The following is a 25740-nucleotide window of genomic DNA, read 5'->3' on the forward strand; positions in this document are numbered from 1 at the left end:
CTAATCAATTTGCTAAGAAAAATCAAGATAAATTTATTTTGTTGATCATTTGTGTTGATGACATTCACCAACAACAGAAGATGGATAAAAATATTCTAAGTATTGATATTGGAACTTCGAGTGTTAAAATTTCAATAGTTACCATTCATAATAATTCTTATGAAATTAAATCACAATCTAAATGTTATTATGATACTCAACGTATACGTGCGAATAATCTACCACCTAATTATTCACAACAAAATGTACAAATAATTTTCGAAGCAATCGATAATGCTTTAAAATCAATCAAATTCGATGGTCAAATCGATTCGATTACTGTTTGTGGACAGATGCATAGCTGTGTTCTATGGAATCATCGTTTATTTGACGAACCATTCGATCCACAAAACTTAAGATTCGATATGATTAGCGATAATTATGATTGGACTGATGGCCGATGTAATGAAGAATTTTTGAAAACATTACCAAAACCAGATAGTTTTGCCGATAAAGTTAGTTCTGGATTTGGATGTGCAACATTGTTCTGGTTAAAACGTTTTAAACCGGATTATCTAAATCAATTTGATCGATGTGGTACAATTATGGATTGGTTTGTATGTTTATTGTGTCGTTTGAATATTGTTTCAATTAGCATTCATAATGCTCATGCATGGGCATATTTAGATCCAATTAAACCTGGCTGGAATTTAGACATGTAAGTCAAAAAGAAAGAAAATTTTATATTAACTAATTTACAAATTCTGATTTAAAGTCTGAAACAAGCAGAATTCCCTGTTCATCTATTGCCCAAACCAGTCGAATCGAATGTTATCGTTGGACAAACACAATTTCAATGGCATTCGATAATTAAACCTGGAATTCCAGTCTATGTTGCGATTGGTGATCTACAAGCAATGATGTTTTTAGCATTTAAAGATAATCCGGATGCAATAGGTATGATGTTGATTATTTCGAAAAAAAACTATACGATTTTAATGTCAATGTTTAAAGTGTTGAACATGAGTACAGCAGCACAGATATGTCGATTACTTGTTGACAAAGATCGAACATTGAAAATACCACGAAAATCACAACTATCCATTCAATCATATGATTATTATCCATTTAAAAATAATGAATATCTATTGGTTGCACCAAGTCTAAACGGTGGAAATGTATTACAATCGTTTATGGGTTTTATTCAATCAACCGTTAAATGTTTAACAAATAATGATTTAACCAGAGCAGAAATTTGGGAAAAACTTTTTCATCAATTTCCAACAGAATTTTCAAATAATGATCAATCTGATGAAGAAAATTTCATATCGATTAAACCAACATTGTTTGGTGAACGACATGATTTGAACAGTGTTTTTACGGTAAATATATCCGGAGGAAAACAGCCATCATTATTCAATATAATCAATTGTTTATGTTTTGAATTAATACAAAATGTATTCAATATGATGCCAAATGTATCGGAAACAATTCAAAATAATTTCAAACAAAAAATACAAACAAAATTAATATGTACAGGTAGTGTAATAGCTAACAATCCAATTCTTCAACGATCATTATTGTTAGTAATTAGAAGAATTTTATATGAAAATAATGAAAACAAAAACAACAATGATATGTTATTATTATCCAACCTGTTGCAATCATCATTAATCGATATAGAATATGTTGACAAATGTGATGCTGATGTTGGATGTGCATTGTTTATTGTATCGGAATCAAAATGAACAAAAACAAAATGTTTTTACAGCTGTTTGTTTTTATCGATAATATCTGTACAAATAAAACTCTTCAATTAGAATGCTATAAATATTCGATGATCGATGATGAATCCAACCAAACAAAAACAAAAAATGTTTTCATCATTATCCAAAAATTATAATTAAAAAGAAATACGATGAATTTAAAATTTTCACTATTACTTTTGAAACGTTTTTTATTAGGTTTTATTCTAACCAAAGGTATGTTTTTCTTGATTCCTTTTTCTATTCACATTTGTTATCATCTTATATTATTTCAAAAAATCAAGGTGCTATGATTCGACGAATGGATGTTAATAGAAATCTAATGCTATTCATAAATGGCCGTCCATTACCTGCATCAAGTTCAATTAGTTTTTCTGCTATTCAAATTCGTGATCGAATAAGTGGTCGACAAATACCTTTACGTATTATGGCTAGACGTGTTGGTTGATTTTTTTTCCAGCTAATTCTGTTATTCTGTTATTTTTTCCCGTTATTTTTATTCCATTCTTTTTAAATAAAAAAAATTCAATACTTTTTTAAATGCCATCTATCGTTTGATCATTTAAAACAAAAATCAAAATTGACGCCACCATGTGGCCATGATAAATAAAGTTAGTGTGAATAAAAAAATTTCATTGCTGAAAGTGCGTGGATTCATCATCATCGTCATCGATTTGGACTCATTTTTGTTAGCCGGCTCAACAGTCTGTCATTCATATCGTTGATTTTCGTCGTTAAAGTGATCATCAAATCCAATCCAGATAGTTTTCATCTATATTTGATCAATAAACTTATTATTGACATAGTTTTTTTTCTATCTCTCTTTATTAAATATTGATTGATAAATCACCCTAATCAGGTAAGCTATCCGATAAACATGCTTATCACAATTGATGATGATTGTTTCAAAAGAATTTTTCTCAAACACTTTTTTCACTGTGTTAATCTTTTTTTTTATATAACACCTTTGAGTTTATTTACAATGATACTAATTGTTAGAAATTTTATCAATCAATTGATTTTTCCTAATAATTTAATCAATCGATCATATAATCAGCTGTTGTCAATAAAAAAAATCAATTTAATCTTGAAAATTTTTTTCTGATTGTACCTTGACCAACAATAATATTTTGATAGGAGATAAATATCAAAAAATAACAGATTAAATATGTCAATCAAAAATCATTATTCTTGATAAATAATTATTGCATCAGATATTTTTCTGTTAATCCATTGTTTAAAATTCTTATTAGATTAATTTATTTTAATTGACAAAATTTTTTTTAATTAACAATCTTTATACAGTAGATATTTCCTTTTCTTTACAAACAAAAATAATCCTCTTTAAAAGAAATATTTTCTTTAATTATTTGAAAACAATGTCTATTAGATCAATAAATTTATTGACCAGACAAACGATACCAGGATCTTTAATATCAATCATTGGTATTAATAATAATTTTCATAATCGTTATATTTACTTCTCCTTCAAACATCCTCATCAGTCCTTCAAATATCATCATTTATCATCCGCATCATTATCGATAAATTTTTCAATATCAAAAAACGTACATTATAAACAACAACCGTATAACATTGGAAACAAAGTTCATTTTGTTCAAAATCATCAATTAAGAAAATTTTTTGCCACTAAAACCAATAATAAAATGTCTACAAATTATTCTGTTGATAATCGTGGTGCATTGAATTCACTTGATTATCGTATTTATTTCAGTAAGTATCCAATCTAATCCAAATATAAATGACTCATTTTTATTTCTTTTTTTTTTAAAAATCGATTTAACAAAATAAACAGAAAATGATAGTAATGGAAAAATAATTAGTCCTTGGCACGATATCCCATTGTTTGCCGATAAATCGGCTAAACAATACAATATGGTTGTTGAAATTCCACGTTGGACTAATGAAAAAATGGAGATTGCAACTGCCGAACCAATGACGCCAATAAAACAGGACGTTAAAAAAGGTGCACTTCGTTATGTGAAAAATGTCTTCCCTCATAAAGGATACATATGGAATTATGGTGCCTTTCCACAAACATGGGAAAATCCTAATCATATTGATCAAGGAACTAAAGCAAAAGGTGATAATGATCCGATTGATGTCATTGAAATTGGTTCACGTATAGCTAAACGTGGTGATGTTATACCGGTAAAAATACTTGGTACAATTGCATTGATTGATGAAGGTGAAACTGATTGGAAAATCATCACTATTGATACACGTGATGAATTGGCTGGTCAAATGAATAATGTTGATGATGTTGAAAAATTATTACCTGGTTTACTTCGAGCAACAGTTGAATGGTTTAGAATCTATAAAATTCCTGATGGTAAACCTGCAAATAAATTTGCCTTCAATGGTGAAGCTAAAGATCGTGAATTTGCCGAAAAAGTTGTTGAAGAAACGCATCAATATTGGCGAGAAATGATGGAAAACAAAGCTGGTGAACATCAATTAGATTTGAAGAATATAACACTTGGTAATTCTTATACCATCAATGATGAACAGGCGAAACAATTTTTAGAAACGCGACCTGCTAGTAATACTGTTGAACCAAATCCTATTGCCGATCAGGTGGCAATTGATAAATGGCATCATGTTAAATTGATCTAAAGCTATCTTTTTCCTTCCAATAGAGATAATTAGAAATTGACGAATCCGATTTTCCAAAAAAATAAAAATAAAAATATCAATCCAATTAAAGAATAAATAAAAAAAAAAATTATGATTTTGTTTTTATTACAACACAAAAAAAATTAAGTATTTTACAATTAAATTATGGGAGAAGAAGCTAAAATCAATAAGTGCGTGTGTTGTTTAAAAAATCTGGTTGTGTAATGATTGATTTTGTTGTTGTGCAGTATTTTTGCAATGAAAGCTCACTGTTTATTTCGGCGGTGATTAATTTGATTAATTGTATGAATAATGAGAATCTTTATATGTAAAAATGTATAAAAAAAATATTTAGGAAAAAAGTTTATTTAAAAAAAAAAGTTTGAGATGTTGTTAAATGAGTTGATCAGTTTCATTTAAATTATGAAATTATGATCGTTTTGATTCAAATAATTCTGTATATGATGGTGGTGGCGTATGATTTAATGTTGGATAACCAACATGATCATACATTGGTGGCTGTAAATTATTTGAACTACCAAAACCAGTTGCCGTTGTTATAGCTGTATCCGGTGTTTCATTAAATGATGGAGCCGATGGTATAACATTTATTACACGTCCTGCTGGATCAGCTAATAGATCGACAGTTATCGAAGATGAACGAGTATTAGCGTTAGATGTTGTTCCAGTTGTCGTTGTTGAACAACTTCGATTTTGGCGACTAGCATTTCGACCTGAACCGTTTCCACCGGTTATAATCGATGTTGGTAATTGGTGGCGAAGTTGTCGACGTTTTTTCTTATGGCGTACATATTTCAGCGCCAATACGAACCACATTGCATAGATGGCCGTTATGGCATGTATGGCAAATATAACATCCATTTGACGTGAAATTAATAATATCAACACTAAAAATAAGCTATATGTACAGGTTAAGGCAATCTTTTCCTTACAAGCCGACAATAGGCCACTGATACGGAATAAGAAGCCAAGAAAGATACCCATAAAATGGGCAAATTGATTATGATTAAAAAAAGATTCTATATCACGTACGTTTGCCAAATATAACCAAATGTATTGGATGTGAATGGCTAGTACAATAAATGTCAATGTGACATATATGATCTTGAATAGACCAAACAGACAACCTGAACAGGTCATTTTTCTTCCCGAACTATTGAATTTATCAAATAAAAAAAATTCTCTAGATTGTACTTTGATTATGCCGACCAAAAAAGTGGGAACAAAATATTTTCCAAATAAAAATTATTCTTGAGATCAATTCTTCAAATCAATATTTCTTTTTTTTTTTTTTGCTTCCTGTTCAAGATAAATAAATCAGAATGAATGGTAATGTCGATATAAAAAAAATCACATTATTTATATGAGCATTTTTTTTATTTTGTGAAAATTACGAAAAAATTCTCGATTATAGCATCATCAAGGTGTAAGAATCATTCAATGGTTTTATCCGGTAATTTATCTGTTGTGTGTTGAAAAAAAAGGAAAAAAAATAAAATTAATAAATTTTTATCAAATGTAAAAAATGAATGATAAATCAATATGTTGTTGAAAATTACCAATCAAATTAGACATTCTGGATATGATAGTATTATGATTATTATTATCATTCATCATGTCAATGATAAGCAATGATCAACGGGAAATAGTTCAATATATAAACACAGAAACATGCAATGTCAGGAAAACAAAACAAAAAAAAACAATAACATAAAAAAAGGAAATAACGATCAAATAAACAAATGTAATGATCAAAATTCAAGGTTCTTCTATAGTGTATTCGTGTAACAATGGGTTAGATTTTTCAAGTGGAAAACAACAAACACGATATTAATTGAAGAATTTGGTTGTGAATAATTGAAAAAAATAAATGTTTGCATCTAAATATATGTATGATCTGATCTGTTGTGTGAGTATATATAAATGTTTCTGGAAAATTGATTTGCAAAATGATAATCTGATGATATAACTTCATCAACTTCGATATGAATTATTTGTATTTGTATGTTTGTAAACAACTTTTTTTGTTCACAACGATAATAATATTTTCAGAGATGAAATCACAGTATTTTTCTCTCATTTTTTTAATTGTACATTTAAAAAAATCATGATCAGCGTGTGTGTGTTGAAAAGGCCAAGGACTGACGATTGAAAAAAAACAATGATGTAATCATTTAATGCAAAAAAAAGAACAAAATCAAATATCAATTATTGATTATCGATGATTTATATTATGAATAACAAAAACAAAATCATTGTATTTATCATTGGAATTCTAAAGAAATTATTTTTTTTTTTGCAAATAAACTTTTTTCTCACAAAAAAAACATATATTTATGACGCAAAAAAATCACGAGAATTAAGAAAAAAAATAGAAGATTAGATTCCAAAGGGCAGCGGTTGATAATATTAACAGACAACAAAAAAAAGTGATGAGAGACATCAATTGCAGCTTATTATTGAGCATTAAAAAACGATTATGCAAAAATTCTTTGTATAAACATTATTTGTTTTGTTTTAAATTGATAAGATATTCTTTGGCACAAGGAATTCATAACATCATCGTCATGGGAAATGTGTTATGTGGACTAACAAGAGAGCACAATAACACACACGAACTGGATATGAGTAAATAATAAGTGAAAAGAAGAAGAGAAAAATATTTGAAGCCAAATCAAAGAGTTCATTATCCTCATCATCAGGCATCAAGAGGATACATACAAATAAGTCAACAGACATCCTCAATTCAAGTATTTTAAGGCTGCCATTATTATGTCATCATTATAATAACAAAAATAGAGATTAAATCATTTTGATCAAGTTTTTTTTTGGTTGTTGTTGTTGTTACTCTAATTCCACAGACAAAATATTCATAGAAAATATACACAACACTAACACGGAAATGAACAACGGATTTGAAATCCAGAAATTATTGTCGTCATCGATGCTATCGATGACAAACGAATATGAATTAATGAACAATGAATATTTAAAGAAAATTTGTCCAGTAACATTATGGATGAAAAGATGAAAATTTACCGATTAGAGATAAAAATGAAGGATCACGAACCTTGTTGTTTTAATCGTCAATTTCTACGACTTTTTTCGATTCCGGACTATGAAAATGGTGACATTTTTATTCGACCAATTTCCTAGCCAACCAAATGAATGATGTTTGTTTTTCTTAATTGTTTTTCACATGAAAATAGATCAAACAGTTTTTTCCGCATATGATAAACATACATTGACCAAAGAAAACAAAAAAAAAAGAAGATATTGATCATACGAAATGCAATACTATTTACAGGATATAATCGACTTATTTATTTTCATTCCATATAAATCGGAAATTGATTATCATTTCGATAGGAATTCGGGAAGAAACCAAAGAAAAAAACAAACGACAATTTTTAGATTTTATGAAAAGATTATTTTGTCGTCGTGTAAATTATTTTACAATCGAACAAAAAAAATCGTTCGTAAAAAAATGTGCAATACAATCGTAATTCGCTTAAATAAAAGCAGCTGTTTTAGGGCGAGATCCAATTTTTTTCAATGATTCGTTCGATGTTGTTGTTGTTGTTGTTAGACAAAAGAATGTTTTTTGGATACACCATCTAAATTCGTAAACATCTACACGCATACACTTACAGGTGTACTACTACCACTACTACTTTTAAAGATTCGAATCATTTTGTGCATCATTGAATCTTATGCATGAATAAATATCATGGATACCGTAATACCACTACCATTTTTGAATTTTCGAATGTTTTGTTATCCACATTTTACAATAATGACATCTATTGCATGAAATTCAAAATTCGAATTTCTTTTTTTTTTTACTTTTAATAATTTCTTGTAAAATTTGAAAAAATTTCACTTAATTTTTAATTGCTTTAAAAATATAAAGCTGTTGTCGAAGATCGATCTGTTCAACGGATGATGGATCATCCTTATTGGCTGGAATCACTTTACAGATTCGTTGTTTCAATATCAAACGTTTTAGTGTTTCATTAAGGCGACCAATCTCTTCATCGTTCATAGATCTTTTTAAAAATTTTCGATACCATTTCAATGGAATTTCGATAAATGCTATTGTAAATTCAAGGATATTTTATTTAACTAATTCGACATAAATTCAAATGTGAAGACTTACATTCGGTGTAGAATTGTCGACCAAATCGTGAAACTGGTTCCTGATATTCCATATTGATCCAATGAAAATTTCCATTTGTTCGTAATGACCAGAAAAATTTTGAAACAAATTCCATTTCTCTTGGATAATCAAGTGATTCATTTAACAATATTTCATCTCGTTTATCATCGCTATTATCTTCGGATTGAAGCCAACCACAATATAAAAGATTTCCTGTAAACATTCCGGTTGGTCGTAATAATTGTCGAATTGTATCGGCAAATGAATTAGTATTATCTATCCAATGTAATGCATAATTGGCAAAAATAATATCCACTTTATTTTCGTATGTTGATCGAAAATCTTCTGGCCATTCTGACCACGGTTGTTCAATATTTTGAACAAAAAATTTATGTTCTGGATGTTTTGTTCTAGCAAAATCGATCATTTCAGGATCAATATCAAGACCAACAATTTTAGCACCGGGAAATTGATTGGCTAACATTTCGGCCGTATTACCTGGACCACAGCCAAGATCAACAATTATCAACGAATCGAATGTTGCTTGTTCTCTACCATATTTTTCACGAACATAATCCTGAATCAAACGAATTAATTTTCTTGCTGGTTGTTGTGCATCGGCAGCACCTGAATCATATTTTTCAGCATCATAATCCATTTTGTTTTAAAAACGAATTCTATAGAAAAAAAACAATTTTGAAATTGGGTACAAAAATTTTTGTTGTTGTTGTTGATTTACATTTGAATAAAGTTATGTATATGAAACAAATTGATAACAACAAATTTATCAAATTTTTTTTTATATGAAAAAAAAATAATCAATAAATTGACAGGATGTATTCTGGGCGAAGCCAAAGAAAGAAATAAATTTCACAACTTCAAATTAATGTCAATTATACTTGCATTATTTCAATGGAAATTAATCAATCAATAAATCAATCAATCAACAAACAAAATGCTCATCAATATTGATATACATACACCTGTGCAACCTCAATACGAAAAAGCAAACAAATACAGTAAATGCATTTTTTTGGATGATAATTTTGTCAATAAAGTTATAAAAATTATGACTTTAATTATCACTAACAGCAACGAAAAAACACGAGGAAATTGATCAATAAATTAATATTTACAGTACTAAAAATTAATCTTGACGTTTGAATGAAAAAATTTCGAGAATTATCTTATAATTATTATCAAGAATTGCTTAATTTTTTTCCCATCCTAATCAATTATCTAATTGAATATTCAATGAGTTAATAATATGAATCATCATTAGCGAATGTTGGCAAATTCGTATAAAAACTTGCAAACATATTTCGATCAGGTCATTCTATTCAATTTTGAATTTTACAGGAAAATCAATTTTTTTTAGAAAAATGTTTAAATTTCAAATTATTACATCATTTGTCATCATGATGATGATGATGACAATCGACATAAGTGATGGCCAATATACAAAAGCAAAAAATTGTTCCATTGATAATTTTGATCAAAGTTTTGCCCGTGCATACGGTCATTTTGGTGTCGATAAACTTAAACTACCAACATCGGCTGCTGAATTGAAAACATATTGTAAAGATATTTTTGCTAATAAAGTTTATTCAAAAGATTTTGGCACCCGTTGTTTGCTTGGTACATCACAAACATTATTAAATCTACAGGTTTATAATGTTGATCGTGTGAATAAACCATATTGTGCTAAAAATGGAAAGAAAAAGGTATTTTTAATGATTTTTTTTCCTCAATCTTGTTTACTTTATCAAAAATTCTTTGTTTTGTTCCCTTTAAAATATTAAATTTAGGATGAATTTATAAGTTGGTCAAAATGTGGTAATGCAGCCAAATCGGAAACAAAAAAATGCTGGAAAAGTATGAATGAAGGAATGCATCAAGCACGTAAAGTATTGAATACAAAATCTCGTATACCGATTGTTTGTTGTAAATATTATGCCTGGATTAAATGTAATAGTGCTGCATGGCGTAAAGTAAAAGAATGTGATGATAAATCTATACAAGGTTATGAAGATCTTATTCATCGTTCAACAGTTGATTCAATGAATTTAATCTGTAATCGTTTTGAAGATGATAATGAAAAATGTGAAAAATATTATGAAGAATTACCTAAAACTAAAGCAAAAAATGTTCGTGATATTGCTATTACATATATTTTCGATATATTTGAATCATTATAAATTTGAATTGGATTGAATTGGATTGAATTGATTTTTTCAAAACCAAAATAATTTGAAATCTTAACCTTGAATTTAACAAATCGCACGCACACACACTTCATTTGTACTTTTTTCTTGGTTGATTATAATCTCTCTTTAATTCTGTTTAAACTAATAATTTTTATTTTCTTCGAATAAACTACAAGAATTTGTACTGTCAAGTTCATTCCAAAAAAAAAACTTTTCCAAAAAATTTTCATTTGATTGATGATTTGATTAAATAAGCAAATCATTTTTTTTTCATTATCATTTAATCTGATTTAAAAAAAATTCATTTAATATTCAATAAATTCAAGTTTAGTAAAGGTTTTTTTCCATTATTTTACTTTAAAATATTCAAAAATTGATGTTGAATAATGATTAAAAAAATGGAATTGATCCTTGAAATGAATTTCATGGAAAAAAATTTTTGTTATGGAATGAATAGCAGCAAAAATAAAATTTTACGTAAAGCTAATGCGTTGGCCGGGAGTCGAACCCGGATCAACTGCTCACTCCATCAATGTTTTTGAATCATTTTCAAATGATAACATTCAGTATGGAAGGCAGCTATAATAGCCGTTATACCACCAACGCTTACGAGATATAGGTATGAAGGTCATCATAATATTTATATTAGACAGAAAATCCATGTCAAATGTGAATTTTTTTTATGCTGTTGTCGAAATAAAAAGTTGATCCATCAAATGTCCGATTATATAAGAAATCAAATAATGAATAGGCCGATAGATGGTGCTACAGGAAGTAAATTAAACTCAAGTTTAACAAATGATCCTTGAAATTCGTTGATTCTTTCCTTTTTTTTTTAAAAAATTCACAAATAACAACGTAAAGGTAAAAATTCTTTCACTGTCTATTCACTGAATTCTAATTTAAGAATCTATTTATGATGTGTCAAGAACTGTGTTGTTTTTTTATTCTATTCCATGCATGACAAAAATAATTTTAGTCGCGAAAAACTTTTGCCAAGAATATACACACATTTGAATGCCGGCAATATTCTGTTGTCATGAAATGATGATGACAAAAAAAAAAAAAAAAATAGCAAAAGAAAAAAACAAATCTTTTCAATCATTTGTCATTTGCATTATGATTGTGATTCTATGATCTGATTACTGTGTGTAAAAAAAATATGACTTCAAATACAACGCCATCAGAATTATCTACGGCCTTTATCATATTGAGACCATTCGTATGGATATTGACCTTATTAAAATTTACCTATTTCCTTATATCATCATTAATCTTATGGATAATAAGGCCATTAGCTAGCCGTTGTCAAACATTTCGGCTAGCCCGTGAACTTGATATGATCAATGAAAAAATGCGTAAACTACGTAGTGAATATGAAAAAGCCACCCGACATTATCATGAACAATGTCAATGTATTGATCAAAAACGACGTGAATTAAATGAACGTAAAGATTATTTGGTATTACAATTGGCTACAATTGATCAATGGTCAAAACAAGTAAGGCCAAAAGAACCGATAAAATTGTCAACGAATAATATGAAAACAATTTCAACAACTATCAAAGAACATGAATCTATTACAAAAAATGTTGATACAAAATCCATGGCTAAATGGTTTGATCGACAATTTAGTTGTGGTTCACAAACAAACATTGTGAACAAAACATTACCATTGTCTTCAACATTGCTGAGGTCACCATCACGAACAGATCATTTAAATAAAAAATCAGCTAAAATTTTGAAAAAAAGTACATCATTATTAGATACAAAACCTTCTGTGTTATCATCATCATCATCATCGTCATCAAAGATAAATTTGAAATCGAAAAATCAATCAAAATATATCGATAATAATAAGGACAACGATTCTAAATCACCAAAACAGCTAAAATCTGATGATGATAAAGTTCTTGATCAAATGTTAACAAAAACATTGGATGAATTTCGTTCGAATGAAACAAATTCCGAATTGAATCGAACCATACGTGAATTGTATAATGATCCTGAATGGAAACCAATGATCGATCAGCTTCGTAATCAATATCAATTATTTTCTTTCATATAAATTCAAATGGAAAAATTCTGCATTACCAGATTTTTGTTTCCTTGTTATCAATTAATCAATCAATCTATTCAAAGATTCAATGTCAACATAATGGTATAGTGATAATCATAAAAATACTATCGAAAATTTACCACTTAATAAATTTATCAGAAATAATTTTTATTTCACCTGAAATTGTTGTCATGTGAAAAAAGATTTGAATTTTTCAATGTCTAATAATAAATGATTGAGAAAAGTAAACTGAAATTTTTTTTAATGTAAAAATTTGAACAAAGGTGTGAATCGATTAAAAAAATGGTAAATAAAAAAAATCGCAACAATAAATATTCCATGGACAAATGAAATTGACATTCGATTTGTTTTCATTTTTGTTTCATTCATTCATTCATTCATTTGAAATCATCTTGCAATGGGATGCTCTTTTTCAATCAATCATTTCGCACCAAATTTGTTGATAAAGAAGACAAAATCCTTCAAATACAATCATTTAAATGATGAGACTTTATAACCAGCCTAATTCCATTTTTTTTGAAAGAAACCATTATTTGATTTGGGATAGAAATCTTTTTTTTTCTGGGTTCGTTTTTTTTCTCATAAAATAATATCTAATTTCGAAATTTCCCAAAATTGATTTTAATATCTTTGTTGCTGTTGATATTCATATCAACAACTTGTTTATGCTAACAAATTACAAAGTTCAAAAAAAAAATTTTCAATCAACAATTGAATTCTTGTTTTTTTTAAAAATTCAAATTCCATTCAAAGTTTGTTCGTCAATCTATCAATTGAAACAAAGAAAAAAGATAAGTTATAAGAATTGAATTGATATGAAATTGATTTGATGGATTTGGGCCAGAAATATCTTTCTAAAAAAAACAAATATATTGAAATGAGACATTGCAAATTGTTTTTCCAACAACAACAATAAGAGAAATTGACAAAATATCCAGAAAGAAAAATATTTATAGCTGTGTGTGTGTGTATTATCAATGAAACTTGTTGAAAGAAAGAAGAAAACTTGTTGCAGCAAACTTGTTGTTGTTGTTGTTGTTAATGTTTTTCTTCAAGAACAGAGAACTATTTTGTTAAATTTACTAACGATCAATGATGATATGATCACGACGATCCTGATTTTGTTTTATCCATTTAATATTACAATTATCATCCAAAGATAAATGCAATTTATCATCATCATCATTCGATTCAAACTTTAAATTCAACAGGTTTTTTTTTGCGAATGTGGTTTTTTTCAACAGAAAAAAAATCGAAATCAAGTATTTTCAACAACAAAAAATGTAAATGGTGAGAGTTTCAAATGAAATCAAAGAAAGTTTCTTTCTTTCTTTCTTTCTGATGTAGTGATATGATGATAATATCATACCACCACAAACATACACATTTAAACTAACCGCATATATCAATGATACAATATGCCACGCCGACATCGACCAGGTGACAAGTTTCAACGACAAATCTTTCGATATACAATTTAGAAAAAGAAATTTGAAAACATGAAAAAAAGACGATTATTTATTTATTTTCTGTTCCACTTGTTGAGATTTTTTCTTATATAAAATACCAATCGAATCATTCGACATCATTCGCTTATCATCATCATCATTAGTTACATCCAACCAAAAAAAATGATTCGATTTGCCATTTTTTCATTAGTATTGTGTGCAGTTTCATTTGTTACTGATGCTCAATACACTAAAGCTAAAAATTGTTCAGTAGATGTTTTCGATGCTAGTTTTGCTAAAGCATATGGTCATTTTGGTCTTGATTATTTGGGTTTGCCCGAAACACAAGCTAAATTAAAAGAATATTGTCGAAATATTGCTAATAATAAAGTTTTGTCAAAAGATTTTGGTGAACGTTGTTTGACCGGTACATCACAAACATTATTAAATCTTCAGGTGTACAATGTTGATCGTGTAAATAAACCATATTGTGCTAAAAATGGAAAAAAACGAGTAAGTTTTAATTTTATTATTTATTTATTTACTATATCAAAAAAAAAATTTCTAAACATAAAATTTCCATATGATATGGATAATCTATCTTATTAGGAAGCATTTGTTCGATGGTCTAAATGTGGTAATGCTGCAAAACCGGAAACAAAAAAATGTTGGGATAAAATGAATGAAGGCATGAATTTAGCTCGTAAAGTTGCCAACAATAAATCACGTATACCAATTGTTTGTTGTAAATATTATGCCTGGATTAAATGTAACAGTAATGCATGGAAAAAAACTGCCGATTGTGATCAAGAATCAATTGAAGGTTATGAACAATTAATTCATAAAGCAACTGTTGATTCAATGAATTTAATCTGTAATCGTTATGAAGATGATGATGCTAAATGTTCAAAATTGTTTGAAGAGATACCTAAAAAGAAGATTAAAGATCTTCGACCAACACCAATTACATATATTTTCGATATTTTTGAATCATTGTAAATCAAAAAAAAAAGAAAAACATTGATCATTTGAAACAATGAGAATTTGAGTGAAATGAAACAACAACAAAAAATGAATATCTCTTTTGATTTTTTTTTACCAGATAACAATACCAATTCGTGTAATCTCATAATTCTAAACCAAATAACTTACAAACACTTAAAATTGATTTAATTATTAAATTAAAAAAATATTGTTTTTTTTTGAATTTGATTCAATATAATATCTGTATCTTTTAACAAAGATTTTGGTGCAAGAAAAGTAAATTATCCAATAATCATTTGTAATGATCCAAGTAAACAAACAAAAAAAAAAATTATACAATGTCATAATAATAATTATCAGACATGAAAGAAAATTTCCAAATATCATTAAAAATGATAAATAACAACAAAAAAACCATATTCATGGTCAATGTGTTTAAAATAAATAAGATGTTGTTGAGATTGTTGATTGTCAAAAATATCTATTTATGTCAATTATATACTTGAATCATTTCCGAAAACAATCGAAAAGGTCGATTATTTCGTTATTTTTTTTTCTGTGAGGACAATATATTTATTTTTCTATAGAATTCATTAACTAAATATTATGTAAAAAAATAATGATCAAAACAAAGCAAATAGCAAAAAAAAGAAAATTGTAATTTTCGAAATTTTTTTCTTTTCATTTTCATAATCGACTGATTTCTTCATCGCTCGTGATATCCGTTTGATTTTTTGGTGAATTCATTGCCACACCAATTGCTCCAGATTGATTAGTCGAAAATGTTGCCATTGGTTGTCGATTATTATTGTTGGCCCATTGATTTGGTTGTTGTTCAATGATTGTCTGTTGTGAAAAACCGGATTGATTTGAATTCGTTTTGTTTAAACGACGATGATAAGCATATGAACTAGCATTACTAGAATCTCGATCCAATGCAAATATGCCCGAATGTATTGAATCTCGATGAATTTTGTTTTGTCTCTGTTGATGTTCTTGTCTTCGGATTGCCTGTTTAGTATTTTTACGTATAATTTTCGGAATTTTTTCGATTCGTGATTGATCTATCAAATGATATCATATTAAATAAACAATTAAGATTGAAGATCTTGATAATCAAAATGAACTTACCAGATTTAAGTTTTTGTATTACTTCACCAAAAACATTACCATAATCACTAGGCTTAACATCATCAGTATCGCTTGATTTTAGCGAACCTTTACCATCATCATCAGTTTTATATTCTTCATCATCAGTTGTCAAATTGGAATCTGGTATTTTATTTAATGTTTTTTTTGAATGTTTACGACGTCTTCTTCTATTTCTTTTGCTTTTTTCTCTAATCAATTGTGCAACTAATGAAGAATAATCAATTTGTTTTTTCTTTTCACGAATTTCCGTATAGGCTAATAGATGTGCTAATGTTCCAAAACGATGAATAAACATACCTGATAATAGAATTTTTATATGAAAAAAAAATTAAACGTTAAATTTGTATTAGCTTACTAATTGACTTACCAATACATTGAATGATAAGAATAGCACCGAAAAAAATGACCAAAGTCAAATTGATTGGATCCATTCGAGTATAGATAATATTATCAACATGTTCAATACGATCTTCATCTTCATTACGAATTTCTGATGTTCCATTTGTTCCGATTGGTACATCGATACCAAATACATCTTTATGAATTTGTAACATGAATACAAACAAAATAAAAATAATATTGACAAATGAAAAGGCAAAAACATATTTGTTACGAAGATCGGCCAATTCTAAACTAATACGTTCTTTTTCTTTAAGATCTTCATCCAAAGGATAAAGATATTTAGCAATCATTTTTTTCCAAAATTCTTCTTCACGTTCTGGTATATCACGAATAGGCCATGAATTAAGTCGTGGATTATTTCTGACCCATCGTGGTTTTTTAAAACTTCCGATTCGAGTTGTTGGTGGTGATCTTCGACATATTTGTTCATTAGATGAATTTTTATTCGTATCATTTTGCTGTTGTTGTTGATCATTGATATGATGTTCTTGTTGTCGATTGTCGTCACTATTTTTTGAATTAGTGTTTTCATTTTGATCATTTTCATCTTTTACTGATCTATGATCCGATTTAAATTCTTGACTGATCAGTTTACTTATCTCTTTCATTTGTGATTTTATATCTTTAACATCGACATTCAATGTTTCATCGATGGATGATTCATTTGTACCTGAACAGCACATACAAGTAAAAAGACCATTCTTACTGGAACCGAATGAATCTAAATTCAAAAAATTGCTTTTCTTTTTGGCTGCTGCTGCAGCTGCAGCTTTTGCTTCTTCTTCTTCTTTTTCTTTAGCCATTTCTTTTGCAGATAATTTAGATTTAACTTCACGTGTACCCCATGATACGACATTCATGTTTGTTATAGAATAAATGGTTAATAACATATACATGCTAGGTATGAATAACATATAGATTGGTAATGGAATGACGCAAGCAAATTCTTGTGGATGTAATACAGCAGCCATTATAAAACTACCCATCATAGCGGAAAAGAAAAGCGAATTCGGTGAAAAGAAACCTTTCGTATACATATCGATTCCAGTTCCAACCAAAACAGCTAACATTAACAATGCATAGATGACCGATAATATTGTAGCAAATGTAATCTTGATATTATTGTCTTTGAATTGAAGACAAACAAACAAAAACAATAACAATGGTATCATGTTGTAAATAAGGGACATTTCTGTTGTTAATCCCATTACAGTATTCATAGCGGAAACAACCATTAAGAAAATTGTACCAGGTGATATGATCGTACCAAGCATCAAAAATGCCTGATAGATAATATACAAATAAGAAATGTTATCATTCATTTTGACAGTATGTTTATAATCGCCTAATAGATCGAGAATATTGGCCATAGTTGATGGACCCCATCGACGACGTTGTGTATAGAATTCAGCAAAACCTTCTGGAGCATGAGTATATGAATCTGAAGCAGCACAATATTCAATACGCCAACCACGTTGTAACAATAATGTACACAGCCATCGATCTTCACCTTGATCATATTGGACATAATGTTGAGCTTGTGATGGTTTTGTTGTATATTTATTCATAATAGATTTATCCATCAATGCACGAGCACGAAATAATGAAAAACATCCGGGAGAGCATAGAACACAACCAATAACATGTTCGGTAGCTTTTTGTAACCAATGACCCATAGCGTATTCAAATTTTTGATACCAAACAATTGGACCGGATCCGATCGGATGAATCCTACCACAAGCGGCACCAAGATTATCATTTTTTTTCATAAGATCAACAACCAGATCAACAGCTGCAGGTCTAAAGTTGATATCACCATCCAAAGCTAAAACAAATGTATTGTTCATTATGGTTTTTTTACGTTTTACATCCAAATCTTTTCGTGCAGCCAAACGATAACCCAATAGATAATACATGTACATACATTGACTCCAACGTTTACGGTGACGAATCAAATTTTTATCTTTTATATGTGCTATTAATCGATTGGTTCCCATAGGCATTTTCCATATCAATTTTCCACCATAAGGTGTCGGTACAATAGTCGGTGGTTCAAGATCTAAATTCTTACCAAAAACTTGATTAGCAGATCCACCGATTGTATTGATTAATTGTTCAACAAAACGATTGACTACTCGATCATCTTCATCATCACTTTTACCTTGTTCGAATGCATCATCAAAATAAATATTCACTTCCATTTCATAGATTGTTTTCTTAACGGCATCACCGAATTCTTTTTTAGCTATCCGTCTCAATCCTTGTTCATAATCTAAACGCATAACAGCTTTTAGCATTTGAAACATTTCATTTTCATCTTCATGCCACATAGTTGCACAGATATAAATTCGAATGGTTTCATCATCTGCTGGATCAGTTTTGGCATCAATCGAATCTTCTTCAACGCCCATCATTTCACAAACACGATGCCAATCTTTAGTCCAATCATCTTCGACATCGTTTTCTGGTGGTTTGGTTTGATTCATCAAATCTGTTACATGATTATTCCAATCATACATAGGATTGTATGATTTACGATCAATAAATAATTCTTCGTTCGTATTATCTTCTAAAACTAGAGGTTTAGTTTGATCTGTTGTTTCGATTTTGGATTGTTCAACATCTTTGTTTGTATTTGATTCTTCATTACGATCTTCATCTTCTGGTGCAAATATTAGCTTCAAACATCGACGATTCATTACAAGTGATTGATCAATCATCACTGTATTATACATTGGACTGACAAACAATTGTTCGGTTGATGCTAATCGTTCACTTGTTTCTCTCCAGATGTGTAATGTATTTAGCACTTGATTTACAAAACTTAAAATCCATATAAATGCAATGACACTGTTATACAAACTGAATTGAAATATACGAGTTTCTTCTTCATTCCAGAAAAGATATTGAAATGGATGAAAGATTGATACTAATTTACATTTATCTTGAAGTGCAATGCTATTCAAAGCCCATAATACCGATACCGTACATGGTACCGTAAGACAAAGCGGAATGGCAAAACTGATTGATTGGAAACAAACTTTACATGTAAATTTTGCAAATGCATATGCTAAATAGGTTATGAAAACCTGTGCCAAAAGAATCCAAACTGGCCATAATGCTGTATCAACATGTAGTTCATGTTGATCGGTATCCAATAAAACATGTCCATCAAAATTCTTTTTATCACGAATTACCGAAACAATATCCGATTGAAAAGCATCAGTGAAATTTTTAAACATTCGACTTGTCATATCCGAACCATTATCATAATGTTCATTCAATATCATCAATGCAAATATGACTAAAATTTTCCAAGGTGAAATGATGGCAAAAACAAAATATCGACTTTTTGTTAAATCACTTTTAGCATCGCTTAAAAACATTGAAAATTTTTTCATTGCATCGGGCACAGTATAATTTTCCCACCATTCAAATGAAACTAAATAAATAAATGATTTAACTATTAGATAATTTTTGTACAAATTGTATACATTACCTAGAATCATAGCAATTGGAATCAAATAAAAATGTTCACATTCATTATATTTGTAATTATCATAAGCGCTAATTGCCGTCCAACAAATAATAAGAAATGTTTGTAGAGAAAAATTAATCCATGCTAACCAGCGATTATAAGCTAATTTTAAATGTTCAAATTTTGATCTAGTTCGACCGGTTGAATCTTCTATTTCATCCGAAAATGAATCATCATAAATACTTGATCCATCCGTTGATTGAAATGATTGTCGAAAATCAATATTAATCGGTAAATTCGTTTGTAATGATGGTGTTGGTGGATCGACCATCAATCGTATAACACTTGGAAGAAAACAAACACTGTTCATAATCATTGCACCTCGTATGACATCCATTTCAGGTAACAATATGAATAAAAATATTGATAATCCTATACAATGAAGAGTTTCGGCCACAAACACCTAATATTTCACAAAAAAAATAGTAAAGAATCATAATCTTGTTAACTCATTGAACTTACAGTCAAAATGGTCCAAAATTTTGGAAATTTAAACGTTTTGAAATAGATGATCCGTACACTTCGACCAAATGCAAAAAAATACGGTGAAATAGCAGCAAAATATAATGCCCATACCCATGCAATTCTTGTGATTGAATCACCATGATAGATAGCATTATATGGTTTATCATGATCTAATGGTGGATCGATTTCATAATGATCATCATTATTACAAATAGTAACTGTATGATTAACACTGATCATTGATGTCATTAAAAGTATCAATGTTTTCGAACCAACCGACAATAATAATACCATAATGAATGTAAAAAAATATGCAAATAATTTCAACCATCGAATTGCTACTTCAACCCATTCACTTTTTTGTGTTTCATCTTCATCAGGTGGTGGTTCAGTTACAAAACGATCCCATTCCGGTGGTTTTTCTTTTGTTTCTTGTCGATTGGATGTTTCATTGTTATCGTTATTCTGATAAACTGTGATTGATTTTGTCGAATCATTTGAATTTGTTATATTGACCTTAGTTTTTGTATGATCCGATGATGATTGATCAACTTTTGATTGATTATGATGATCTTGTGTTTCCGGATCGAACGATACTTGTCGATCCATACGTTTTACATTCTTAGTTTTAATCGATTGTTGGTGTTGTGATGGCTGTTGTTTTTGTTCGCTAATAGTTGTTTCATCAAAGATTTCACTTTCATCCGAATCACCATAATCATCATAAGCAGGATTAATGAAACCTTTTTTATCATTATCAATATTGTTCACTGATTTTGGAACAACAATTGAACGGCCATTGCCCAACATTTTTGTGGTACCACTTTTGATTGTTTGCTGAAGATTTAAATATTGATCCGGTTGTATTGTTGTTAATGATTTATTTGAACCATATTCTTCACTGATCGGTTGAAGTTGAGTTGAATAACGTCGATGATTAGAATCACTACCTAAAGAATTGATACTAACATTATCATTATTTTGATTATTTAATGAATTGTGATCAGTTATGATTGGCGTTGGAGAAAATGAACCAATTTTTTTTCGAATCATTGCATTTATTCATACAATTAAAAAAAACAAAAAACAAAAGTTATTCGTTGATTTCTTGATGATATCGCGTACTACAAAATATCGATATTGATGATTATTGATGTATTGTTTGATGCAAAACGATCAACAATCAGAATCGATCACATCTACAATGTGTTTGAAGAACAAATCTATTGTTGTAATACTAGTAGTTTGATTGCTGACATCCATAATCACCTAAATCCGGGTGACATTAACATTGATTAACACAATAAATCGAATGATATGATAATGTCGATAATCCACAATTGTAATGCTGAGATTCTTGGGTTACTAGGTATGTTTTAGAACAAACCTATTTGTTCATCATTTCACAAAAATATATTTCTATCACATCCATTTTTTTTGGGTTCGATAAAATATCTTAATCCCACATCTCTATATATTAATAAAAATTTCAATTTTGAACCAAAAAAAAAAAAATTTATTAAGCATCAGTACAATATGACAAATTTTTTTTTTTGAAAATCCTGATTTATCTTATTTTCAACCTGCAAATGTGATATTATAATTTATTATGAAAATTTGTGAAAATGAATATAGATGATTTTACATCAAATATTTATTTGTTTTGTTTAAATCAATTATCAAATAAAATATCTAATATCAAATTGGTTTTTTATCCTCATTATTTATATTTTTATCATCATTATTGTTGTTTTTTTGGCCAATAGCAATCTTCTGATCTGCAGGTGATGCAATGATAATCATAGTTTTTGATGGAATTTTTCTTTCTAGTTCCGATAATTGTGATTTTGTTGCTGATAGATCTAAAAAAAACACACACAAACATTACACATAAATTGGATAAATTCAATTTTTTTCAAAACTTACTATGTTTGATGACTGCAATCGGTTTTGAAGGAAAATTTAGACTACTACTAACATTTGTTGTAGCATTTTCAACTTCTTTTGCTGTTGATGATGTTTTGGTTAAATCCATCAATGCTTGTTGAATGGTATTATCTTTAAGCCAAAATTCATCAACTTTTGGTTGATAGAATTTAATCGGTTGCAACAATAACATTGAATCTAATTGTCGATTAAGTAGAACAGTATCCAAATTAATATCATTTTTTTTCATATAATTATCATGATTATTAAGAACAAAATGTATGCACATTCGTTGAAAACGTTCTTCTATAACTTTTTCAAAATAATCGAATCGTTTATTATCAACAATCCATGGTAGATTTTGTCTATTGTCATTAAGTTGTTTGATAAAAAATTTGAACAATGCTCGACATTTTTGCAAAGCTGCTAACGTACGTTCACCAGATTTAGGATACATTTCGCTTAGATAAAAATATCCAAGTGCTTTGTATAGATAAGATTTCATCTGACAAAATAATCGCCAATTAATTTTTTCCGTACATTCAGGTCGATTTGTAGTGGTTATGGTAGCCGAATCATTTAAATCTTCATTGATTGCCCAATATAATTGTAATATTCGAATGGCAACTTTTAATTGTATCCAACTTATTGTTGACAAACGAAATAAAAGTTCTTGAGCTTCAGCAAGACAATGATTTCGATATGATCGAAGAATCGGTTCGAGAAAATCACAATCATTTTCGCTAAAATATTTGTTCGATTTAGTTCTTTCTAATAAATATTGAAACATACCGGCCGATTCACGTAAAGTTTGAATTAAAAAATCAAAATCACGATTTTTCCAATTAGTCTCTTTTTCATTATCAGTGGGTAATAACAAATCATATACAGATCTATAGAGCCATATAGCTAAAACATAAATTGTTGAACAAATTTCAAATTCAATATCATATACTATAAAACGAATATTTTGATCAATGGAGCTTGACCAACAAAATCCGAATAATTGTCTTGATTGATTATTGGCCAATAGACCGGCAGCCCATGAAATATAATTATTAAATTTATCAAACAATTGTTGTTTGAAATCAGTCAATTTTTCGACTGTTTTTAGATTAACCTCTTCAACGAACATCGAATGTAGTTCAAATCGTAATTTTTTCAATTTTAGACAACAATTTCGAAATTCAGGACATTGACCATCTAATGATTGATCGAAATTTTCCAAATCCTGAGTAGTTTTTTTTAATGTTGTAAATCGTTGTGGCCATAATGGTGTAATAAGATTGACATTTGCAACTTTTATATTAGTTGGAGACGATGGATCATAATTCGGAATAAATATTTCGACACCAAACTCAAGACTTACAACAGCAGTCCAATAGTCATGTAATCTGGGTAGATGAAATATTACTGGTCGAACAAATTTATCCAATATATTTGTAGAAACCATTGTTCTATTCGTGATCGGATTATCCGCCATTAAAGATAAGGCCTTAATGCGTCTTTCTTCGCTAACCATATTTACGTGATTTTGAAAATTTTTAAGGAATTTTTTTGCATCAATCACACGACTCGTCCACGAATTTGGATCATTTTTGGCAAATTCTTGTCCATATTTATTGTATTTGATACTCAAAATATTAATAACTTGTAAACATTCATTAATTTTATGCCAGAAAACTTTTTCATCATCCATACTCAAAGGAGCATAATCAAAATCGACCATTGGTTGTGGTTGCGAACGTTCCTGTAGTAGCAAGATATATTCCCAGCCTTCGAACAAGTATTTCTTCATGAGTAAATAACAATGCCATTTTTTTATTCTACGTTCCATAGACGTTGCAATCGAATCCGAAGATTGACGATATTGTTCACGTGTCATACGAGCCAAACGTATCAGATCCATTAATGATCGTTGCGTTTTTTCGATTGTTTTCGATGTAAATGAAGGTGATATATTTCTTTTTTTATTATCAATGGTTTTATTTGTTTTCACTGAAGATTTCGATGTTTTTTTCTTTGATTGTTTTTTTTGTTTGCCTTTAATCATAGAAAGAAAAAGAAATTCTCTTGCTTCTCCATTACACTGGAATTCATAAGCACGAATGACATCCGGATCTAAATCGGTACCGAAAATGTTTTCTTGATCACTTTGTATCAAAAATCGGCCTAAATTTTCCCGTATATAACGAAACAGTCCGGCTGCCTTAATTAGTGCTGAGATTGGTGTTGTTTGTCCACGATTTACAATTGGATTCGCAATAATCGACGAAGATGATCTCGATATTTTTGAATTCAATATTTTTGATTTTGATGTCCTACTCGATGTCCTGTTCGATGCCTTGCTCGATGACATCGACGTTGACCATTTCATTAGCCAAAGTCCATAATTAAAAAGTATTGAAGCTAATTCGACAAATGAATCACCAACGATCGTCAATTGCCGTTCACCGATTGAATCTGTCCATTCAAATGAATACATTCGACGTAATGGAGATGGATGAATGATTGAAAATGTATCTGAAAGGCCACCAAGATCATGCAACGGTGAGATTGCAAATCCACGAAAAAGGGCAGTATAATTAACAATAGATTGATTTAATTCTTCCAATATTTGTTGTACTCGACTTCGGCTTGATTCCTGAAATAATTTCAATACTTTTTCACGTTCAAGATGAAGTTGAAGCAGAAGATCTTTTGATGACTTAGATAGATCAGCTTTGAACAACATAAACGGTTGTTTTTGCGTTGTTTTCATTGAGTTTCGATGAAAATAGGACATCATGTTGAATGAATGTTTCTATGATTAGTTTAAAACACTTTGAACGTTTAAAGTTTGCAATCACACAAATTATTTTAACTGTTCTTTAAGAATTCAAAACAAATGTTCGGAAATGAAATTAGAATTATTTTTTGTTTGTTGTAAATACAATAATTTTAATTAATTGATGATGATTGTATGATATAAAAAAT

At 29.0% G+C, this 25740-nt stretch overlaps 9 protein-coding genes across 11 annotated transcripts; 5 read left to right on the top strand and 4 right to left on the bottom strand.

The window, feature by feature from the left end:
* The first annotated feature begins 39 nt into the window (after positions 1 to 39).
* LOC113790678 (sedoheptulokinase-like) lies at positions 40 to 2286 on the top strand. Its single transcript, XM_027340366.2, has 4 exons — positions 40 to 697; positions 755 to 936; positions 994 to 1961; positions 2030 to 2286. The coding sequence occupies exons 1-3, from the start codon at positions 81 to 83 to the stop codon at positions 1725 to 1727; spliced, it is 1533 nt and encodes a 510-aa protein (XP_027196167.2). The 5' UTR covers positions 40 to 80; the 3' UTR covers positions 1728 to 1961; positions 2030 to 2286.
* Positions 2287 to 3109: 823 nt separating this feature from the next.
* Positions 3110 to 4494, top strand: Nurf-38 (Inorganic pyrophosphatase Nurf-38). Its single transcript, XM_027340364.2, has 2 exons — positions 3110 to 3479; positions 3562 to 4494. Exons 1-2 carry the CDS (start codon positions 3125 to 3127, stop codon positions 4380 to 4382), a joined length of 1176 nt encoding a protein of 391 aa, XP_027196165.2. The 5' UTR covers positions 3110 to 3124; the 3' UTR covers positions 4383 to 4494.
* Positions 4495 to 4730: 236 nt separating this feature from the next.
* On the bottom strand, positions 4731 to 8064 carry LOC113790680 (uncharacterized). Of its 2 annotated transcripts, none has more exons than XM_027340370.2 (2): positions 7474 to 8064; positions 4731 to 5865 (listed from the first exon to the last, which is right to left on the bottom strand). In XM_027340370.2, the coding sequence occupies exon 2, from the start codon at positions 5541 to 5543 to the stop codon at positions 4812 to 4814; it is 732 nt and encodes a 243-aa protein (XP_027196171.1). In that variant the 5' UTR covers positions 5544 to 5865; positions 7474 to 8064; the 3' UTR covers positions 4731 to 4811. The 2 variants fall into 2 exon arrangements, with proteins under 2 accessions (XP_027196171.1, XP_075677949.1); XM_075821834.1 differs by lacking the exon at positions 7474 to 8064 and adding an exon at positions 5963 to 6204.
* A 143-nt stretch (positions 8065 to 8207) lies between these two features.
* Positions 8208 to 9446, bottom strand: LOC113790679 (trans-aconitate 2-methyltransferase-like). Of its 2 annotated transcripts, XM_027340368.2 has the most exons (3): positions 9302 to 9446; positions 8563 to 9239; positions 8208 to 8498 (listed from the first exon to the last, which is right to left on the bottom strand). In XM_027340368.2, the coding sequence occupies exons 2-3, from the start codon at positions 9218 to 9220 to the stop codon at positions 8287 to 8289; spliced, it is 870 nt and encodes a 289-aa protein (XP_027196169.2). In that variant the 5' UTR covers positions 9221 to 9239; positions 9302 to 9446; the 3' UTR covers positions 8208 to 8286. The 2 variants fall into 2 exon arrangements, with proteins under 2 accessions (XP_027196169.2, XP_027196168.2); XM_027340367.2 differs by lacking the exon at positions 9302 to 9446 and having other exon boundaries at positions 8563 to 9295.
* A 426-nt stretch (positions 9447 to 9872) lies between these two features.
* LOC113790689 (uncharacterized) lies at positions 9873 to 11108 on the top strand. Its single transcript, XM_027340383.2, has 2 exons — positions 9873 to 10286; positions 10371 to 11108. Exons 1-2 carry the CDS (start codon positions 9945 to 9947, stop codon positions 10758 to 10760), a joined length of 732 nt encoding a protein of 243 aa, XP_027196184.2. The 5' UTR covers positions 9873 to 9944; the 3' UTR covers positions 10761 to 11108.
* Positions 11109 to 11592: 484 nt separating this feature from the next.
* Positions 11593 to 13128, top strand: LOC142645516 (uncharacterized). Its single transcript, XM_075821913.1, has 2 exons — positions 11593 to 11633; positions 11699 to 13128. Exon 2 carries the CDS (start codon positions 11932 to 11934, stop codon positions 12835 to 12837), a length of 906 nt encoding a protein of 301 aa, XP_075678028.1. The 5' UTR covers positions 11593 to 11633; positions 11699 to 11931; the 3' UTR covers positions 12838 to 13128.
* Positions 13129 to 14424: 1296 nt separating this feature from the next.
* On the top strand, positions 14425 to 15504 carry LOC113790842 (uncharacterized). The gene is made up of 2 exons (XM_027340550.2): positions 14425 to 14810; positions 14907 to 15504. Exons 1-2 carry the CDS (start codon positions 14481 to 14483, stop codon positions 15294 to 15296), a joined length of 720 nt encoding a protein of 239 aa, XP_027196351.2. The 5' UTR covers positions 14425 to 14480; the 3' UTR covers positions 15297 to 15504.
* Positions 15505 to 15712: 208 nt separating this feature from the next.
* On the bottom strand, positions 15713 to 22065 carry LOC113790841 (chitin synthase chs-2-like). Its single transcript, XM_027340549.2, has 5 exons — positions 20836 to 22065; positions 20335 to 20776; positions 16801 to 20277; positions 16413 to 16730; positions 15713 to 16345 (listed from the first exon to the last, which is right to left on the bottom strand). The coding sequence occupies exons 1-5, from the start codon at positions 21889 to 21891 to the stop codon at positions 15969 to 15971; spliced, it is 5670 nt and encodes a 1889-aa protein (XP_027196350.2). The 5' UTR covers positions 21892 to 22065; the 3' UTR covers positions 15713 to 15968.
* A 405-nt stretch (positions 22066 to 22470) lies between these two features.
* Positions 22471 to 25652, bottom strand: LOC113790784 (uncharacterized). The gene is made up of 2 exons (XM_075821889.1): positions 22765 to 25652; positions 22471 to 22700 (listed from the first exon to the last, which is right to left on the bottom strand). The coding sequence occupies exons 1-2, from the start codon at positions 25550 to 25552 to the stop codon at positions 22537 to 22539; spliced, it is 2952 nt and encodes a 983-aa protein (XP_075678004.1). The 5' UTR covers positions 25553 to 25652; the 3' UTR covers positions 22471 to 22536.
* Between the last annotated feature and the right edge of the window lie 88 nt (positions 25653 to 25740).

Source organism: Dermatophagoides pteronyssinus, unplaced genomic scaffold, assembly GCF_027571235.1.
Source record: "Dermatophagoides pteronyssinus isolate colony J.1.1.1.1 unplaced genomic scaffold, Derpt_VIB-CSIC_2022.12 sq0013, whole genome shotgun sequence".
NCBI classification, from domain to species: domain Eukaryota; kingdom Metazoa; phylum Arthropoda; class Arachnida; order Sarcoptiformes; family Pyroglyphidae; genus Dermatophagoides; species Dermatophagoides pteronyssinus.

What these genes read in the sequence shown, in the direction of transcription:
- LOC113790841 (XM_027340549.2), bottom strand. Translation starts at nt 21,891, where the DNA reads ATGATTCGAAAAAAAATTGGTTCATTTTCTCCAACGCCAATCATAACT. An exon ending in AATTTTGGACCATTTTGACT is followed by an intron (nt 20,777 to 20,835) that starts GTAAGTTCAATG and finishes GTGAAATATTAG; the next exon opens with GTGTTTGTGGCCGAAACTCT. An exon ending in TCTTATCATTCAATGTATTG is followed by an intron (nt 16,731 to 16,800) that starts GTAAGTCAATTA and finishes TTCTATTATCAG; the next exon opens with GTATGTTTATTCATCGTTTT.
- LOC113790842 (XM_027340550.2), top strand. Translation starts at nt 14,481, where the DNA reads ATGATTCGATTTGCCATTTTTTCATTAGTATTGTGTGCAGTTTCATTT. An exon ending in CTAAAAATGGAAAAAAACGA is followed by an intron (nt 14,811 to 14,906) that starts GTAAGTTTTAAT and finishes CTATCTTATTAG; the next exon opens with GAAGCATTTGTTCGATGGTC.
- LOC113790689 (XM_027340383.2), top strand. Translation starts at nt 9,945, where the DNA reads ATGTTTAAATTTCAAATTATTACATCATTTGTCATCATGATGATGATG. An exon ending in CTAAAAATGGAAAGAAAAAG is followed by an intron (nt 10,287 to 10,370) that starts GTATTTTTAATG and finishes TATTAAATTTAG; the next exon opens with GATGAATTTATAAGTTGGTC.
- Nurf-38 (XM_027340364.2), top strand. Translation starts at nt 3,125, where the DNA reads ATGTCTATTAGATCAATAAATTTATTGACCAGACAAACGATACCAGGA. An exon ending in TGATTATCGTATTTATTTCA is followed by an intron (nt 3,480 to 3,561) that starts GTAAGTATCCAA and finishes CAAAATAAACAG; the next exon opens with AAAATGATAGTAATGGAAAA.
- LOC113790678 (XM_027340366.2), top strand. Translation starts at nt 81, where the DNA reads ATGGATAAAAATATTCTAAGTATTGATATTGGAACTTCGAGTGTTAAA. An exon ending in CCTGGCTGGAATTTAGACAT is followed by an intron (nt 698 to 754) that starts GTAAGTCAAAAA and finishes TCTGATTTAAAG; the next exon opens with TCTGAAACAAGCAGAATTCC. An exon ending in AGATAATCCGGATGCAATAG is followed by an intron (nt 937 to 993) that starts GTATGATGTTGA and finishes CAATGTTTAAAG; the next exon opens with TGTTGAACATGAGTACAGCA.
- LOC113790784 (XM_075821889.1), bottom strand. Translation starts at nt 25,552, where the DNA reads ATGATGTCCTATTTTCATCGAAACTCAATGAAAACAACGCAAAAACAA. An exon ending in GATTGCAGTCATCAAACATA is followed by an intron (nt 22,701 to 22,764) that starts GTAAGTTTTGAA and finishes TGTTTTTTTTAG; the next exon opens with ATCTATCAGCAACAAAATCA.
- LOC113790680 (XM_027340370.2), bottom strand. Translation starts at nt 5,543, where the DNA reads ATGACCTGTTCAGGTTGTCTGTTTGGTCTATTCAAGATCATATATGTC.
- LOC113790679 (XM_027340368.2), bottom strand. Translation starts at nt 9,220, where the DNA reads ATGGATTATGATGCTGAAAAATATGATTCAGGTGCTGCCGATGCACAA. An exon ending in TCGACAATTCTACACCGAAT is followed by an intron (nt 8,499 to 8,562) that starts GTAAGTCTTCAC and finishes AATTTACAATAG; the next exon opens with CATTTATCGAAATTCCATTG.
- LOC142645516 (XM_075821913.1), top strand. Translation starts at nt 11,932, where the DNA reads ATGACTTCAAATACAACGCCATCAGAATTATCTACGGCCTTTATCATA.